This window comes from Theobroma cacao, chromosome 7, assembly GCF_000208745.1.
Source record: "Theobroma cacao cultivar B97-61/B2 chromosome 7, Criollo_cocoa_genome_V2, whole genome shotgun sequence".
Classification (NCBI taxonomy): domain Eukaryota; kingdom Viridiplantae; phylum Streptophyta; class Magnoliopsida; order Malvales; family Malvaceae; genus Theobroma; species Theobroma cacao.
The window spans coordinates 4,086,459-4,105,054 of record NC_030856.1 but is presented as its reverse complement, the minus strand read 5'-3'; the positions used below and the strand labels follow the sequence as shown (position 1 = coordinate 4,105,054).

Sequence of the window (18,596 nt, the reverse complement as noted above, 5' to 3'; positions counted from 1 at the left end):
AAAAAAAATGAAAAAATTATAAAATTTAAACTTTTAAAGAATGGGAGCCCTACTAGCCCACTTGCTCCGTCTCTTTTGCTCCGTAATTCCCTTTTTAAAAATTATATATTTTTTTAAGACATCAATATGAGTTTTTTTCACCGAACTGATTAACTTAATCATGATTCAAATTTTTTATCATTTGGATATCTGAACCCTCGTAATGTATTATAATAAATTATTGTATTTGAGCATTTGACTTCATAATCATCACGTGATTTCTCTAACTGGCATAGTAAAGCTGGAATCGATTTTCAAAAATTTACAAGAAAATGAAAATTAATTATTTACTTGCCAATTAAGTAAAAAGAAGTTAGTAAGACACTTAACTAATAAATGAAAAGAAAAAAAAAAGGGGAGAGAAAGAGAGAGAGAATGGAAGGGTAGAGGGGTAATGTACAAGGAGGCTGGAGGACTAGCATGGCAGTCCCTTTCAGATATGTAACGAGCACATCATGCGGATAGAGGTAAAGGAAAGAGCCAATTTAGTAGCACTCAGCCTATGTTTAAGGTTGTAATTGCTTTGACAACTGACCCATAGACAAAGTCAAGGAGAATAAGGATATGGCATACCGGCTGCCATGACTTTACTTAGATAAAAAAAAATATCAATCATTCAATACTCTTGTTTACATCCATAACATTCTATTGTTTTCTCTTACTTAAATAAGTCATAGACAATTTTAAAACAGATTCTCGAAATTAGTTTTCTTGACATGTACCTTAAAAATAGAAAATACATTACAAAACTACACATTGCTCACAATTATAACATTTTCCAGATAAATACTAGACATTAAATCGATAATATCATCCAAATGAATACCGGCTATTAAATCTTTAATATTATTATTTTTTGTATTTTTATTTTCAAATTCTAATCATTTAAAACATAAGATTTCAGATATCATTATTTTTTTTTATTTTTAAATTACCCATAAAAGGGACTCTTATCTCACTTCTTGTATCTCTCGTAAAAACAGTATATCTCTGTGGGAGTTCTTGGATTGTTGTAACAATCTTTATACGTCGCTATTAAAGGGGAGAATGCGACGGAAATTTGGCTCATGCCGTTTCAGCTTCGAAGCCTTTCTCCTTTTCGTTTTCAAACTCAGGTTCCATGGTAAAAGTGGTTTGGATGTGACACTCTTAATAGTCTACTAATGTAATGAGGGCTAAGCTAAATACTATACCCAACAACTTGAAGAAGGATGAAAAGACGACTACAACCTTATTCTTTGGTTCATGGCTTCACACCCAAGGAAAGAAAGAAAGAGAATTGCCAAACCAAAAGAAGTGCAAGCAATAATCAATTAAGTTTTGAGGTTCAGCTTCGATTCTGCCATGGAATGGAGAACCGGCTTACGCATACACGGCAATTGGACGAAGAATCATGAGAGGAATGAACACGAGGAAGCAGGATTGCTTTGAGCAGTTTCTTTTCTTCAAAGAAAGGAAAATGGTCCTGCAATGCTCGTGTCGTATAAGTAAATTTAGCACTGTTTCGTTTTTATGGTAAGAACAGATGATCATTACAAAACAGAATGAAATATGTAAATCACTTCAAAACAGAGCGAGATTCATGTTTGTCCAAATACAGGCGCAGAGTATGGTACAATCGTAGAGAATTCATTGGCTAGAATTTCAATCAAATATTGCATCAGAAAAAACAGAGGCAATATTGCATCAGAAAAACGAGGCTAAACACCTGCAACATATATATAAGCACTCCAGCCTCGAAAAAAGTAAACCAAATATGATAATGCATTGTGCTTTGCATTTATTTTCATGACAAGAACAAAACCCATTATCTACAAGTAGGACGGCTTTAGCCCAAGATCGGGTACCTTGACCTTTACACTGTTCATATGATGAATAATGGCATGAGAACACACTGTTCTCCTCTACAGGAACTGGACTGTCGACTCATCTCTTCACCATTCCTCCCGAGAGAGGCGCAAATTGAGGGGGTTCAAATGATGCATCTTTTCCACCAAAGAAGAAAAAGCACATGCAGCCAAAGCAAACAACACTTTCATGTTGAATCTACCCTTCAACTAGCTGACGTGCCAAATATTTCTCCCTTCGCTCTTTCTGAAAATAGTCAGTTATCATCATATGTAAGTAAAATAAGAAGGAAATAAAGGAAAAATAGCACTGTAGTAGGATGATATAAACAGTGGATTACCCATTCATCAATTACAAGACCTTCCCCAACAACCCGGGGACCTGTGTCTGGGGGTGGTTTCTTGCGTGCTTCGAGAGCAGCCTCAGCTTCAGCCAACTGATGCTTAAGTTTCTCCAATGCCTTCAGAAACAAGAAGAATAGCATCATAAAGCATTGAAGGAGTACCAAAAGGAGATCTGCAGTACAGAAAGCAAAACAATATAAGAACAATTCAATTCCACTTACAGGGTTAGGCCGCTCCACATCTAGAAATACAACCCGCAAAATTCTTTCTACAGTCACTTGATCCCTTTGTTCATCAAACTGTACAAGAGAAGGCATAATCAAAAGTCCTCTATTAGCACCAGTGTCTTTAGTTTAGAAGGGGTTAACATCCACTTAACAGCATAAACATGCAAACCGCTCATGTCCAACAAAAGTACACAATTAAATTAACCCATAACAAGCAAGAACATTAGCATTAAATAAAAAGAAATATGAGGAAACTTTAAATAGTCTAAGGAAAATCTTATGTCTTAAAGGATCTATTGAACACGCCCACACCAGATGACATGGCATCCTACCAATGATCATGTAACAGAGATTTCAGATAAAACCAGTACAATTAAATTTTCTGGCACTTCCCATGAATGCAAACTATTCTATAACTACCTAATCAAAAAGCTATCCAAACCCCACATTTTCCCATTGCAATTTGTGACTAAATTCATACCATGCAGGCAGGTCTAACAAAAACAACTGCTCCAGCAATGGTAAGGATAAAAAAAGGATCATTGTTGTGCATAATAAATGCAAATTCAACAGATAATAGGATCCCAACCAGATTACTCATTAAAGATGTGTTATCTAACCACAATTCCATATGCATGTTGACCATCACACAAACAAGCACAATCAACTACAATACCAACAACTAAACCAGTTTTTCCACTTCAACATTTTCAAATATCTGAAAATTTCCATTCGAATGTATTCATTCATACGAATGAAATGCTAACAGAACAACAGCCTCTATTGAACAAAAACAAGAAACACAAGACGGCAAACTTGCAGCAAGCAAGAGCATTACTGACTTACAAGCTCAGGCAAGTATTCCTCCCCAGCATTCACCTTCAAACTCATTATCTTAAATTTGACTTTACTCTTTAAATCCTTTAAATCCACCTGCAGATCATCATTCTCGGGACGCTCCACAAATTTAAACACTGCCCACAATGAATCACACAGAAACATTGTAGAAACTTAACCAAACAAAGTTATTATAATAAAATCTAAAAAAAAATCGTAAGAGATTTTGTTACCAGTCGCAATAATGCTTTCCCCTGGCGCTAAAATGCCACCGGGCGGACGCATAAAACAACTCTTCGGCGCAGTAGTTTGAAACTAGAAACAACAAACAAACAAAAAAAGTTAATAAATAAATAAATAAAATAAAATAACCAGATAATTCAATGAAATTATCAGATATTATCTTATTAACTGCAAATTTTAAATTACATTTCAGAAAATAACCGTAATAACTGTCGCGAGAAGGCCTATTTTAATTGACAGCGAGAACATAAAGAAAATTAGTATTAAGTCATAAAAAAATCATAATTCAAATGAAAAAAAATGTGTAAATTACAGTAAATTTTGAACGTAAAAAACAAGAGAAGTAAATAAAAAAATTAATAATTCGATTCTACCTTGAAAGCTACGTGAGATTTACTCGTGTTCTTCAACCTGATCGCACTTCTCACCTGACTTCCAGGCTTATCTACAATTAAACAAAAAAGAACTAATAATTAAAAGATTATAAAAATTTTAGCTTAAAAATAAGCTGCAAAGTCAACGGCTAAGCAAAGCGGGGGTGTGTCGTACAAGGGAAGTAGAGCTTATTAGTAGGATCAAGCCGAAGCCGGCGCCGAGGAGGGAGAAGCGATCTAGCAACGGAAGAAACGGTTTTGGAGCGCTTAGCGGTAACCGCTTCCGTATGACGGTCGCTGTTGTGGTTGAGGTTTTGAGTGGAGGAAGATGACGAAGAGTTGTTCATCGTAGAGGAACTTAGCCAAAAGGGACAGAGACTAAACAGCTTCCTCTCGGAGCTCCGCTGCTGCTGGTTGGCGATCGCCATGGCTCCGCCGCAGAATTAACCCGTCGACTGTGAAGGTAAAGCAAATCTCTCTATTTTTTGTTGTTCAAAGAAAAAAAAAACCAAAAAATCCCCGAGGAATTGAATCTTTTGCTTAGTTTTCCTTTGCTTTTCCTTTTATATATATATTTAATACTTATCGTAACTTTTTTTTTTTGTTTTTTTTGTTTTTGTCTGTTAATTTTGAACATGGGAAAAATGGATTACATTCTAGCCGAATTTAAACGCGGGTCGGATTTCAATTCTATATTTAACGATAATTTATTTCAATTCACATCCGTTGCTGATGCGAGTATACTTAGGTGGCATTCTCGTCATCGAGTTTTAAAATTCAAGGGTACTTTTGGTTTCAAAGTACAAGCTCCTCAAGAGAGAGATGACGGGTACTTTCGTCATTTTATTATTTTTTTTCCTCTATTTTTGGGCTTTTTGGAAGTTCATTAATTACGGATTAATAAAATTAGGTGAAAGGTTAAAAAAAAAATTTAAATGTCAAGGAGGTGCATTTACAAAGGGCGGCCAGGTTTGTTGGAGGGTTAGTTGGGAAGTTAGGAATTAATTAGGTGAATAAATGATTAAATAATTTTTTTAAAATATGAACATTTTCCAAATAAAAACATAGCAAATAAATATAAAAAAAGATATTAGTATTAATCGTGTCAGGTTTTTAAATTTTTAAGTGTTTTTTAAGGTATAACACTTAAAAATATAATTTTTTTTCTTTTATGGCATTCGATTAAAATTTTATGTTTTATTTTAAATTAAATAAAATTTTACAATTAACAATTAATTTAAATTTTATTTATAATTTTATGTCATGTGATGTTTGTTACGGGTCGAAACTTAAGCTCAATCTTGAACGGTTTTAAACTCTTAAAATAAAACCTAAGTAAATTTATAAATTATGGATCCACGTTCCCAACCCAAAACACATATTTGATAAATGATGGAAGATCAATGTTTATATATCTAAGATCCATCTTATCTCTTACTGATGTGAGATTTATGGTATTTTACCCTACTTAATTATATAATGTCCCGTAGCATTAGCTCTTTACTTAGAGAAGAGAGACTATTACACTAGTTCATACCTTAACCCTTCTATCTCTCATGAGAGTCCTACATCAGTGAAGATTTAGATCTACTCCGATACCAACTCTCATGAGAGTCCTACATCAGTGAAGATTTAGATTTACTCCGATACCACTTGTAACGGATTAAAACTGAAGCTCAATCCCATATGACCTTAAACTCTTAAAATAAAGTTGAAGTAAACTTATAAATCATGAGTCTACATTCTCAACCCAAAAGATATGCTTAATGGGTAGTGAAAGATCTAATTTATATATCTAATATTCATCTCATTTCTTACTTAATTGAGATCCGTGATATTGCTAATGTGACATATTCATTATTATTAATATTAATACATTATATTATTTTTACTAACACTAGATTTTGTTCTTATTTACATAAAGTCAATGAAACATGGAAAGTGTTTTAATCCTTTGGGGGATTAGTTAAATAAGCTGACTTTTTTTTCTTCGGATTAAGCAATATTTTTATAATTTATTATAGATGGGACATCGCATTTTAATAATCACATAATTCTAACTTAGTATTATTATTTTTTCCTTATCTTATCCGGTCATGTTTGTTGTGATTATTTTAATACATGCTTGTATCATACATTCCTTTGCCTATAAGATTAATAGGTAAATAAATAATAATTAGGTATGTTGTAACATAAGGTTTTTATATATTAATTGTGTTAATATTGTTTGATTGTGTACCTAAATTCCGACTTAATCTAACTTGTACCAACACAAAAATTGAATGATTCAAAATTTAATTCAAGTGACTATCCAAATTCGAACAATTAAATACTTGTACTAATTTGTGGACCCTTTTCGTAATGAAGCACATTTTTTTACACATAATTAAACCATTGGGTATTTAAATGAAGTCATTTTCACACATAGACAATGGTATGTAAAAGCTCATACACAATGTGGTACAACAATTATTACGTCATTACTAAAAAAGTAGATTCAATTAAATTAAAGAGACGTGATTTCATTTGAACTACTCGGCAAAAATAATGATGGATTCAAAATTTTATATAAAAAATAATTAATAAATAATCATACAAAATTATAAATTAAATTAATAATTCCATTCGAAACAAAAATTAATAATTGAAACACTGACGACCACCAACTTGGATCTGCCACTGGGTAAGGGCATTTGTTGTTGGCTAACAGATTAGCCACCAAACACAGATAAGCAATGGGCTTTGTCTGTACTGCAAGGATGGTTCACAATTATTGCAAAAAATAAATATTATGCATGTACTACAAGTTTTTGGATGTTTCCTTTTGATTCAATAATAATACTAATGAATTTCAAGGTTGTTTGTGCATTATCAAAGTATGAACTTGGCTCACATCACATACATCATTGCATGACCAATGTTTTTCTGCTGTATTGTTACTCTTCCTTGTGCACCTAATTGAGGCAATAATTTGTAAAACAAAAGAAAAAATTTTTTTTGAAGCAATATTTTCCCATATTATAGATTTTGATATTTCAAAATTCTCAAAAATTATTTTTGAATATGAACAATTTAATGCCTTACGCGATCATTAGTTAAGATTTCTCTTTGTATAAATACAAGTATGTTCGTGTATTTTGTTTTTAAAGACTTTATTAAAAAATATAATTTATCATAACGAAAGAGTTAGATACTTACTTATCTATCGCATGAAAAGGAGTTCATGATGATGATCCGAATACACGACCATTTTATTACTTAAACCGTCATGAAATTATGATGAATCGAAAATAACAAAATCCTATCTTTTAAATTATTTAGTCAAATATACGTTAACCGAATACGTAAAAAAAAATAATTATGTAAAAGTTTGCATGTGAAATTTTTTGTACCTTGTCCAATAAAAATTGGGGAATAAAATTGAAGTCTGCCTCTTAATTATACCATCCAAATTGAGTCAATTGACCAAGTGGATTAACCTAAGCTTTAAATGTTGATACCCTGCAAAAGTTAGGGTTTATATTAATGGAAACATATTAATGTCTTGCATTGAACAGTTTCTGTTTTGGTGGAATAGTCGACCCACACATTTATTTCTTTATCCTATTCTTGGTCCTGTCAGAAGGACTGGAAACTTCTTGGACCAAGAAAAATTATTTGAAGACCAAACATGTTAGAGGTCAAGGACCATATTTAATAAATAATTCCTTATAGAATAAATTGAATCTTGTTTGTTTTGGTTGGACTATCTCAGATTTTTTCATATTATTTTATACAAAAAAAAATTTGATAATTTTTGTATTTTATTACTAAATATAGTATATTAATTAGTTTTTTTTATACGAGACGAGTATTGTAAGTGACGGAATGACTTTATTGAGATGATTTATTAAGATTTAATTTTTTGTCGCTTTGAATTTTTTTTCCGCCCACTGGAATTTGAATGTAGAACAAACTGATCATTTGTTTTTGACTTATTGACATTTTTCTTTGTTTTTGACAACAATATGACACTAGCTAGCTTAGCCTCTAATCAAAATTCTATGATTTCCTCTCTTAGATTTGTCCATTTCCAACAGCACAAAAAACGAGTACAAGACATAACAACTAACCCCTATAAAACACTCAAATATTTGTAGGCCCAGAATCTCTTGAAAAACATATCATCTTTTCAAACATGACAAAACAAGGAAGTTACCCTTAACAGATAATTGTAAGAACTTAATTGGGTCCCCAGCAGATCAGATGGATGAGAGCCTCAGCCTTCTCTTCTTCCCTCTTTCTCTTCCACGTCTCATCATCACTACCATTCAATCTCTCCCTTTGATTGATCCCACCATCTTCCCCCCTACCATTGTTCAACTCTTTCTGCCACACCGCCACTCCCTTTCTGCTGCATGGACTTGAATGCCACCTCAAACTTGCACACTCTTTCATTACTACCCATCTCTCAGATACTCTCAAGGACCACAAAAAGCAAGATTTCAATCTGGGTTTTTCTTCTAATATTTTTCCAGGGTAGTTCTTGAATGAATTGAATGTTCTTTGTTGGGGGTTTTATATACGTGTTACATGTCATCATGGGCTTATGTACTTGTATAAAGGTTTGGAGAAAAACAAGGCCAGTTTCTACTTTTCTGGTTCTAGTAACTCCCTGGGAGAAAGGAACACTGACATAGGAAGTGGTTTTGTGAAGAAACTGAGGATGAATTCAGTGGTTTTGGGATTCCAGTCTCAGATTTATGGGTGGTTGTTTTGAATTCAATGGGTGAATTCAAACCCTCGAAGATATAAAAGAGTTTAACATATTTTATTGGGAATATGCTAAGGAGTCTTTTTCAAAGTATATTTTAAAGTTAATTAATATCCTATTTATAGTAATAGTTTTTTACTAAATGTAATAATTAATCATTAATGTGATGATTTTTAATACAATAATTTAAGATAAACCTTTTAAACATATTTATTTAATTTATAAACACATTTATATATCCGTATGTGAAATTTTTAAATTTTATAGTCGATAAATAAAATAGTAATCTTTTGTATTTTAAAAAATTGTACGAGATTACGAAACTTTTTTTCCTGTCATCGAGATTATAAATTATCATAAAATTATCTTAATTATGTACTGTTGATAATATTTTGATAATTTTCACAAGTTCTAATCAATAAACAAAGAAAATAATTACACGAAATTAAGATATATATATATATATATAAATATATCAGTATATAATTCAAAATTACAAGATTGAAGATGGAACCATTGACTCTAAAATCTAGTTGTGGAAGGACCCCAACAACTCATCTGCAAAACTATCTCCATTGACAACTCTGATTTCTCCATCTTACAGTGTTTCATATCATTGGAAATGGTGCTCATTGGTGACGAATAACAAGAAAAAGAGAGCATTTTAGCTTGAGCAAAAGCTCTAATATTGTTCTTGGCATGCTGCTTAACGGACCTTAGTGTATAATTCCATCTACAAATGCCTTGATCTTTCAATGTCTCCACAGCTCCAATTGCAGCTGCCACCATCCACATTTTCTTCTTCTCCGAAAAAACTTCCCACTCAAACCGACGTCGTCATCGAACTATTTTTTTCGCTATTTTTGTTAAAGACTTGATGAAAGTGAAGGAGGCTAATGGGTCCTTTATATAGTAAAATTATGGTAAATGGAAATTTTTGGGTACTAAACGACGAGTGCTTAGCTTATGCCGACTGTCGTTTTGGACAAGAATTTTATATATATATTAATCGGTGGTTTCAATGTGGGGCAGAGAAGTATAGAGAAGAGAGGAGTGTGAAATGGACAAATTTGAGTAAGTATATTCCCTAAGTTTGAGGGCAAAAAGTAGAATAATTTTGTCTTTGGTTATATCAACTTGCACTGCGTTTTTTCCCCCACTATTATTTGATTGGGATACAATTATTTATATTGGAAGATGTCTTTATTCCATGATTGTGATTTAAATTAGAGTTTTTTTTTCCTTTTTTCTTTTATTTTTTTTTCTAATAAGCATTGTCAATCATGAAGATGAATATGGGATTTATTTTTTATTTGTTTAATTAGAATAATTTTTCTTTTTGGGTATGTAAGGGTGAGAAAACCGGTGGAAAGCTCAAGCTTTAAATATAAAATTAAAGGTAAGCATTTGATTTTAAAATTTTAAAAATCAAATTAATTCGACCCTCGTAAAAATACCGAAACTAATTAAATTATAATAAAAAATTGATAATAAATGACGTGAATGTAGATTTTTTTTAATTATATTCAATAGGTATAAATAATATTTATATATTATATACTTTAAAGATATTTTGAGATATATTTGAAAAAATATTAACAATATTTATATATAAAATATATTATTAATAATCAATTTTTTGATCAAATTTTGACTAAAACAATCAAATAAACTACCCTTCTTAATCAATAATCGAATTCAATTAATTTAATCGATTATTTTGATTTACACTATTTATTTCTTTTCCCATTATTAGAATGTAAACTTAAAAAATGCAAAATGAGAAAATATATATGCTTCTGCTTCTTGGGCTATGGGCCCAGCCCAAACTTTATATGCACATGTTTAACCCAAGCATCAAGATGTTCATAATTGTAATTAAATCCTGACTGCTGGCTTGTGTGACTGAGATAGGCATTAGGAAGTCTTTGAGCAAACCTCTATGTGGAGCTTTAATTTCTGTATGCAATTATAGTTTATATGTTTATCAGGTTTCATCTGGAATTTGCAACTGTTGGTACTTCCAATTCTGATTTATAACCAAAAACTTTCACTCAATAATCCAATAAGTGTAAAGAAAAGGGAAGTTGAGCCATGTTTCTGATGGAAATTTAGCATTATATACACAAAATAATGTAGGGGAGGGGGGATTAATTAGGACCCCAACAGCTTAAATACATAACTTTTCTTAGGGACTCTTCAGATTGCTTCAACTTGTCATCTCTCAGTTTCTTTGACAAAGCAGAAGAAGTTGGGGTAGACAGCTTTTTAGCCTGAGAATATTGTCTGATGTTGGCCCTGGCATGGTGTTGGACTGATCTCAATGCATAATTCCACCTACAGACCCCTTGATCTTTCAATGCCTCTACCACCCCAATGCTTGCTGCCACCACCCAAGCTTTGCTTGCAGAACTCATATCTCTTCTTCTTTTGATTTTGGCGTTCCCTGAACTTATGAGTTTAGGCTGGAGAGGATTTGGATGAGTGCAAGACCTTTGATTTTGTCTGAATTTGCGGTTTTCTGTGGTGACAAAGGGAGGAGTTTTCTTATATAGTGAAAGGTTTGAGAGATAGTGGGGGGTGGTGGAGAATAAATGAGAGTGCAAAACCAGAGGCAGTTTGGGAGACACCCATGGTATTAGTTTAGAAACCAAGATCTAGCCCAATAAGATCTGTCTTTGCACCTGGACAATGAGCAGGAAAGAGACAAAAGTGTCAACAGAAAAAGAAAGATACACTGACTTAACACTGACTCATCTAAGATAAGGTGGCCTTTTGTTGTTTTTCTCTGGCAAGTGTAGTTTCATGGAAGCCCCTGTGGAAATTTTATTTGTGCCTTAAATGGAAGTGAAGGAGGATAATGGATATAATAAAATTATGTAAAGAAAAAAAAAGGCTTAAACAACAAATATAGGGATGATAATAGATACTCTTTAAGTGAGTATAAGTGAATATTTAATTCGATTATATAAAATATGAATATTTTATATTTAAGTTTGAGATGGATTTGAACTGTAAATTTTAAAAAAATTAGGAATTAGAATTCCTAGAATTTTGGGTACTAAGCCAAGTGCTTAGCTTATGCTATTAAAGAAAATTAACAAAACATGGGTACAGAATTATAGAGAGAAAATAGGATTGTAAAATGGACAAATTTGAGTAACTATATTCCCTAAGTTAAGGCCAAAAGGTAGAATAATTTTGTCTTAGGTTATATCAACTTGCACTGTTTTTGGTTGGGTTCAATAATTTATATGGAAAGATGTCGATTCCATGATTTTGGTTTAAATTGGAGTTATTTATTTATTTAATAATCATTGTCAAATACATCATAAAGATGAATATTCCCCTTGATGGAATTTATTTTTTAATTTTTGTTTTTAGATTTTTTTTATCGACAATAANTATATATAATATATATATTATATCTGGGTAGGAAAACTAGAAAAAAGCAGAAGTCTTGATTTAATTTTGAAAACTGAATTAATCGAATTATCATAAAAAATATAAAAATTATCCTCATTATAACAATAATTAAAAATAAAAATAAATGAAGTCGATTTATTTTGATTGGTTATTTCGGTTTTGGATGGAAAGTTTTTTTTTAATTATATTTTAAAAATATTAATAAGATTTATATATATGTCACCTCTGTGAGTGAAATAATCATGGTATAACATGGACATGGTGCAATTGAATGAGGGAGAATGTACCAAATTCCGTATAGAAAGAGATGAGATGTCCATATTAGGAATCAATTCCCAATTGCTTGCTTGTGTGAAGAAGTCTTTGAGCTAATCCTGAATTTTAGAGCTTTAATTTCTGTATGCAAATTACAGTTTACATGTTTATCAAATTTTATATGAATTTGCAACTGTGGGCACTCTCAATTTTGATTTGTAAGTTATAACCAAAATTTTCACTCAATAATCCGACAAGTGTAAAGAAAAAGGAAGTTGAGCCATGTTTCTGATAGAAATATAGCATTATATACACAAAATAATGTAGAGAGGAGGGGCTATTTAGGACCCCAACAGCTTAAATACATAACTTTTCTTAGGGACTCTTCATATTGCTTCAACTTGTCATCTCTAAGTTTCTTTGACCAAGCAGGAGAAGATGGGGTAGACAGCCTTTTAGCCTGGGAATATTGTCTGATGTTGGCCTTGGCATAGCGTTGAACTGATCTCAATGCATAGTTCTACCTACAGAGCCCTTGATCTTTCAATGCCTCCACCACCCCAATGCTTGCTGCCACCACCCAAGCTTTGCTTGCAGAACTCAGATTTCCTGTCCTTCTGATTTTGGGCTTTCCTGAACTAAAGAATTAAGGCTGGAGAGAATTTGGATGAGTGCAAGACTGGTGATTTTGTCTGAGAATTTGTGGTCTTCTGGGGTGACAAAGGGAGGAGTTCTCTTATATAGTGACTGGTGTGAGAGATAGTGGGGGGTGGTGGAGAATTTATGAGAGTGCAAAAACATAGGCAGTTTTATCAACAGTTTGGGAGACACCTATGGTATTATTCTAGGAGCCAAGTCCATTTTCATGAGTAGCTTATTTATTTATTTCTTCAATATGATCGGTCTTTGTACCTGGACAGTGACAAGGAAAGAGACAAAAGTGTGAATAGAAAAAGGAGGATACACTGACTCAACCAAGGGGTGGCCTCTTGTTTTTATTGTCTGGCAACTGGCAAGTGCAGTTTCATGGAAGCCCCTGATTTAGCTTCGGAAAAACCAAATATAGTTAAAACAGGATGTTGTCATTTGTCAGCCTATAAAGGGGAGGAAAAAGGGGGCAAATCTTCCAAAATCAGCTTTCAGAGATTTGAACAAACTTCAGAAGGATAATGGCATAATGTCATCAGATTCACCTAGACACTGTTGCTTCTGTAAATTTTGATTGGTAAAATTAGCAAATCTTCCAGTTAAACTTGGTGAATTTGTTTGATCATAAATAATCAAGCAATTCAGAGATCATAAGATTTTCCTAGTTTTAAGTCTGAATTTCTTAAGCTTTATGATCTTAAAAAAAGTGTATATTAGGACTGTTGTCTGTTAAAAACAATACTAACAATTTTTAGTCCATGGAAAAGGTAGTACTAAAGGTTAAGATGCAGCATTGGCATTGCAGCTGAAGTTTCTAATAATTTGATATTCTTCTCATTGTCTGCATACACAATAGGAATTGAACCATGAAGTTTTGGCTGAATAGTCTTAAATCCAAAGGGTTCTTTCTTTTTCCTTTTAGCCTTCTGATTACAAACAGAAAACTACAATTTTTTTGTTCCATAATTAGAGCACCTTGCAGTTCTTTACACCCAAATCCACTGCTAAACTTGCTGATCTATGAATGGTATTCCTTTAAATCCTAGCAAGTTTCAAGCATACTGTTTACCTGCTGAAAATAAGTTTGGGTCTATCCGTGAACTGCTGAAAATCGAATTCAATTAATTTAATCGATTATTTTGATTTACACTATTTATTTCTTTTCTCATTATTAGAATGATGCAAAATGAGAAAGTATATATGCTTCAGCTTCTTGGGATACTGGCCCAGCCCAAACTTAATATGGACATGGTTAACCCAAGCATCAAGATGTTCATAATTGTAATTAAATCCTAATTGCTTGCTTTTATGACTGAGATAGGCATTAGGAAGTCTTTGAGCAAACATTGATTTAGAGCTTTAATCTCTATATGAAAATTACAGTGTAATATGTTTATCAGGTTTCATCTGGAATTTGCAACTGTTGGCACTTTCAATTCTGATTTATAACCAAAATTTTCACTCAATAATCCAACAAGTGTAAAGGAAAAGGGAAGTTGAGCCATGTTTCTGATGGAAATTTTAGTATTATATACACAAAATAATGTAGAAAGGAGGGGTTAATTAGGACCCCAACAGCTTAAATACATAACTTTTCTTAAGGACTCTTCAGATTGCTTCAACTTGTCATCTCTCAGTTTCTTTGACCAAGCAGACGAAGACGGGGTAGACAGCTTTTTAGCCTGGGAATACTGTCTGATGTTAGCCTTGGCGTGGTGTTGAACTGATCTCAATGCATAATTCCACCTACAGACCCCTTGATCTTTCAATGCCTCCACCACCCCAATTGTTGCTGCCACCAACCAAGCTTTCCTTGCAGAACTCATATCTCTTCTTCTTTTGATTTTGGGGTTCCCTGAACTCAAGAGTTTAGGCTGGAGAGGATTTGGATGAGTGCAAGACTTTTGATTTTGTCTGAATTTGTGGTTTTCTGGGGTGACAAAGGGGGGAGTTTTCTTATATAGTGAAAGGTTTGAGAGATAGTGGGGGGTGGTGGAGAATAAATGAGAGTGCAAAACCAGAGGCAGTTTGGGAGAACACCCATGGTTTTATTCTAGAAACCAAGATCTAGCTCAATAAGATCTGTCTTTGCACCTGGCCAATGAGCAGGAGAGAGACAAAAGTGTCAACAGGAAAAGAAAGGTACACTGACTTAACACTGACTCAACTAAGATAAGGTGGCCTTTTGTTTCTTTTCTCTGGCCAGTGTAGTTTCATGGAAGCCCCTGTGGAAAATTTTTTTGTGACTTAAATGGAAGTGAAGTAGGATAATGGATATAATAAAATTAAGTAAAGAAAAAAAAGCTTAAACAACAAATGTAGGGATGCTAATAGATACTCTTTAAACGAGTATAAGTGAATACTAAATTTTAAACAATTGAGGAATTATATGCTATTAAAGAAAATCTTTAGAATTTTGGGTACTAAGCCAAGTGCTTAGCATATGCTATTAAAGAAAATTAACAAAACAATAATGTGATTAAAGAATTATAATTTCATTGACTATTATATTAATTAATTTCAACATGGGTAGAGAATTATATAGAGAAAATAGGATTGTGAAATGGACAAATTTGAGTAACTATATTCCCTAAGTTAAGGGCAAAAGGTAGAATAATTTAGTATTTGGTTATATCAACTTGCACTGTTTTTGGTTGGGTTCAATAATTTATATGGAAAGATATCTATTCCATGATTGTGATTTAAATTGGAGTTATTAATTTATTTTTGTAATAATCATTGTCAAATACATCATAAAGATGAATATTCCTCTTTATGGAATATATTTTTTAATTTTTGTTTTAGAGAACTCTTTAAAATCCATTCCACCTTTTTAAGAGTAATTTGATTATATATATATATAGGAATAGGAAAACTAGGAAAAGAACATGTCTTCATTCTAGAATTAAAGGTGGGTGAGTATTTGATTGATTTGATTTTAAAATTTTGAAAATTAAATTAATCGAATTATCATAAAAAATATAAAAATTATCCTCATTATAACAATAATTAAAAATAAATGAAGTCGATTTATTTTGATCGGTTATTTCGGTTTGGATGGAGGGTATTTTTGAATTATATTTTTAAAAATATTAATAAGATTTATATATATTTCACCTATATGAGTGAAAGAATCATAGTACAACATAAGACAAGGTACAATTGAATGAAGGAGAATGTACCAAATCCCGTATAGAAAGAGATGAGATGTCCATATTAGGAATCAAACCCTAATTGCTTGCTTGTGTGAAGAAGTCTTTGAGCTAATTCTGATTTTTAGAGCTTTAATTTCTGTATGTAAATTACAGTTTACATGTTTATCAAATTTTATATGAATTTGCAACTGTGGGCACTCTCAATTTTGATTTGTAAGTTATAACCAAAATTTTCACTCAATAATCCAACAAGTGTAAAGAAAAAGGAAGTTAAGCCATGTTTCTGATGGAAATTTTAGCATTATATACCCAAAATAATGTAGGGAGGAGGGGTTAATTAGGACCCCAACAGCTTAAATACATAACTTTTCTTAGGGACTCTTCAGATTGCTTCAACTTGTCATCTCTCAGTTTCTTTGACCAAGCAGGAGAAGATGGGGTAGACAGCCTTTTAGCCTGGGAATATTGTCTGATGTTGGCCTTGGCATGGTGTTGAACTGATCTCAATGCATAGTTCCACCTACAGAGCCCTTGATCTTTCAATGCCTCCACCACCCCAATGCTTGCTGCCACCACCCAAGCTTTGCTTGCAGAACTCATATTTCCTGTCCTTCTGATTTTGGGCTTTCCTGAACTAAAGAATTAAGGCTGGAGAGAATTTGGATGAGTGCAAGCCTGGTGATTTTGTCTGAGAATTTGTGGTCTTATGGGGTGACAAAGGGAGGAGTTCTCTTATAGAGGAAATTATGAGGAAGTCTTTTTTGATAAAGACATTTTAAAAATAACCATTAAAATATGTTTAACTGTTTTTAGCTATATTTAGTCATAATTTGACAAAAATACTTTTAAAATTATTTCAAATAAATTAAATCATCCATCACAATTTTTTTTCATTTGTGTTTCTGATTTCTCTCTCTCACCATCTCAATCTCTCAAATTTTATCGATTTCTCTTTTCGGTATTCATCTGCTATGCTTTCGATTTTTCTCTCCCACATTTTCATATTTCTCTTTCTTGCGCTTTAAAGACATCAAATAATAATTTTGATGTGCTTAGATAGGTGGTTATTTGAGAAATTTGATTTTTAGGTATTTTAAGTAAAACTAAAACGGTAAAAATGATCACAGATGTTTGAAATAGCTTTTAATTGAATCAATTTGGACCTAAACACCAATCAACTCAAAAAATTAAAATTTATAAACCTCGGTTTTTAAAAGAATTTTTTTTTATTTTTAGTTGAAATAGATATTTTAGATAAGGAAATTTATGTTTTGATTTATGAAAATATGTTAGAAACACTTTAATCGGTGTCAAATTGTCAAAAAAAATGAAATAAAGAGAGTTGAGAAGATTTGAAGTTTTGCTTCGTAAGTAATAACAACATTTTAGATATTAAAGTGTAACAAAATGTTTTTGAATATGACGTGTAACAACAGTATTTTTTTTTAACATGATGTGTAACAACCTTTTTTAATCATGACGTGTAATATGTTTTTGTACATGACGTATAATAACAGTATTTTTTTAACATGACGTGTAACAACCTAACCATGGCGTGTCATATTTTTTTTACATAGCATGTCACATGTTTCTGTATATAACGTGTTATATGTTTCTGTATATGGCGTGTCATATGTTTTTGTCTATGATGTGTAACAACCTAATCAGGACGTGTCACATATTTTTACACATTACGTGTAACAATTTAATCATGTTGTGTAATATATTTTTGTATGTTACGTGTAACATCTTAGCGTATAATTTTATTAATAATAATTTTATCTAACTTGATTAAAAATAATTAAAATTATAAAAAAATTATTTTTAAAAATATTTTATCTTTAAGAGTTATTTAAAAAAATAACCCTTTCTTATATAGCGAATGATGTGAGAGATGGTGGGGGGTGGTGGAGAAAATATGGGAGGCCAAAACCATAGGCAGTTTTATCAACAGTTTGGGAGACACCCATATTATTATTCTAGGAGCCAAGTCCATTTTCAGGAGTAGTTTATTTATTTATTTCTTCAATATCATGTCTTTGCACCTGGACAGTGACAAGGAAAGAGACAAAAGTGTGAATGGAAAAAGAAAGATACAGTGACTAAACACTGACTCAACTAAGGGGTGGCCTCTTGTTTTTATTGTCTGGCACCTGGCAAGTGCAGTTTCATGGAAGCCCCTGATTTAGCTTCGGAAAAACCAAATATAGTTAAAACAGGATGTTGTCATTTGTCAGCCTGTAAAGGGGAGGAAAAAGGGGGCAAATCTTCCAAAATCAGCTTTCAGAGATTTGAACAAACTTCAGAAGGATAATGGCATAATGTCATCAGATTCACCTAGACACTGTTGCTTCTGTAAATTTTGATTGGTAAATTAGCAAATCTTCTAGTTAAATTTGGTGAATTTGTCTGATCATATAAATAATCAAGCAATTCAGAGATCATAA

At 32.2% G+C, this 18,596-nt stretch overlaps 4 protein-coding genes and 1 pseudogene across 4 annotated transcripts; all 5 read right to left on the bottom strand.

The window, feature by feature from the left end:
• On the bottom strand, window positions 1,585-4,544 carry LOC18593809 (vesicle-associated protein 4-1). The gene is made up of 7 exons (XM_007021185.2): window positions 4,088-4,544; window positions 3,913-3,983; window positions 3,529-3,610; window positions 3,305-3,432; window positions 2,453-2,530; window positions 2,228-2,347; window positions 1,585-2,133 (listed from the first exon to the last, which is right to left on the bottom strand). Exons 1-7 carry the CDS (start codon window positions 4,338-4,340, stop codon window positions 2,086-2,088), a joined length of 780 nt encoding a protein of 259 aa, XP_007021247.2. The 5' UTR covers window positions 4,341-4,544; the 3' UTR covers window positions 1,585-2,085.
• On the bottom strand, window positions 10,736-11,296 carry LOC18593807. The gene has a single exon (XM_018125065.1). It carries the CDS (start codon window positions 11,080-11,082, stop codon window positions 10,816-10,818), a length of 267 nt encoding a protein of 88 aa, XP_017980554.1. The 5' UTR covers window positions 11,083-11,296; the 3' UTR covers window positions 10,736-10,815.
• LOC108662955 lies at window positions 12,605-12,992 on the bottom strand (annotated as a pseudogene).
• On the bottom strand, window positions 14,473-15,041 carry LOC108662952. Its single transcript, XM_018125064.1, has one exon. The coding sequence runs from the start codon at window positions 14,818-14,820 to the stop codon at window positions 14,554-14,556; it is 267 nt and encodes an 88-aa protein (XP_017980553.1). The 5' UTR covers window positions 14,821-15,041; the 3' UTR covers window positions 14,473-14,553.
• On the bottom strand, window positions 16,406-16,837 carry LOC108662953. Its single transcript, XM_018125066.1, has one exon. It carries the CDS (start codon window positions 16,747-16,749, stop codon window positions 16,483-16,485), a length of 267 nt encoding a protein of 88 aa, XP_017980555.1. The 5' UTR covers window positions 16,750-16,837; the 3' UTR covers window positions 16,406-16,482.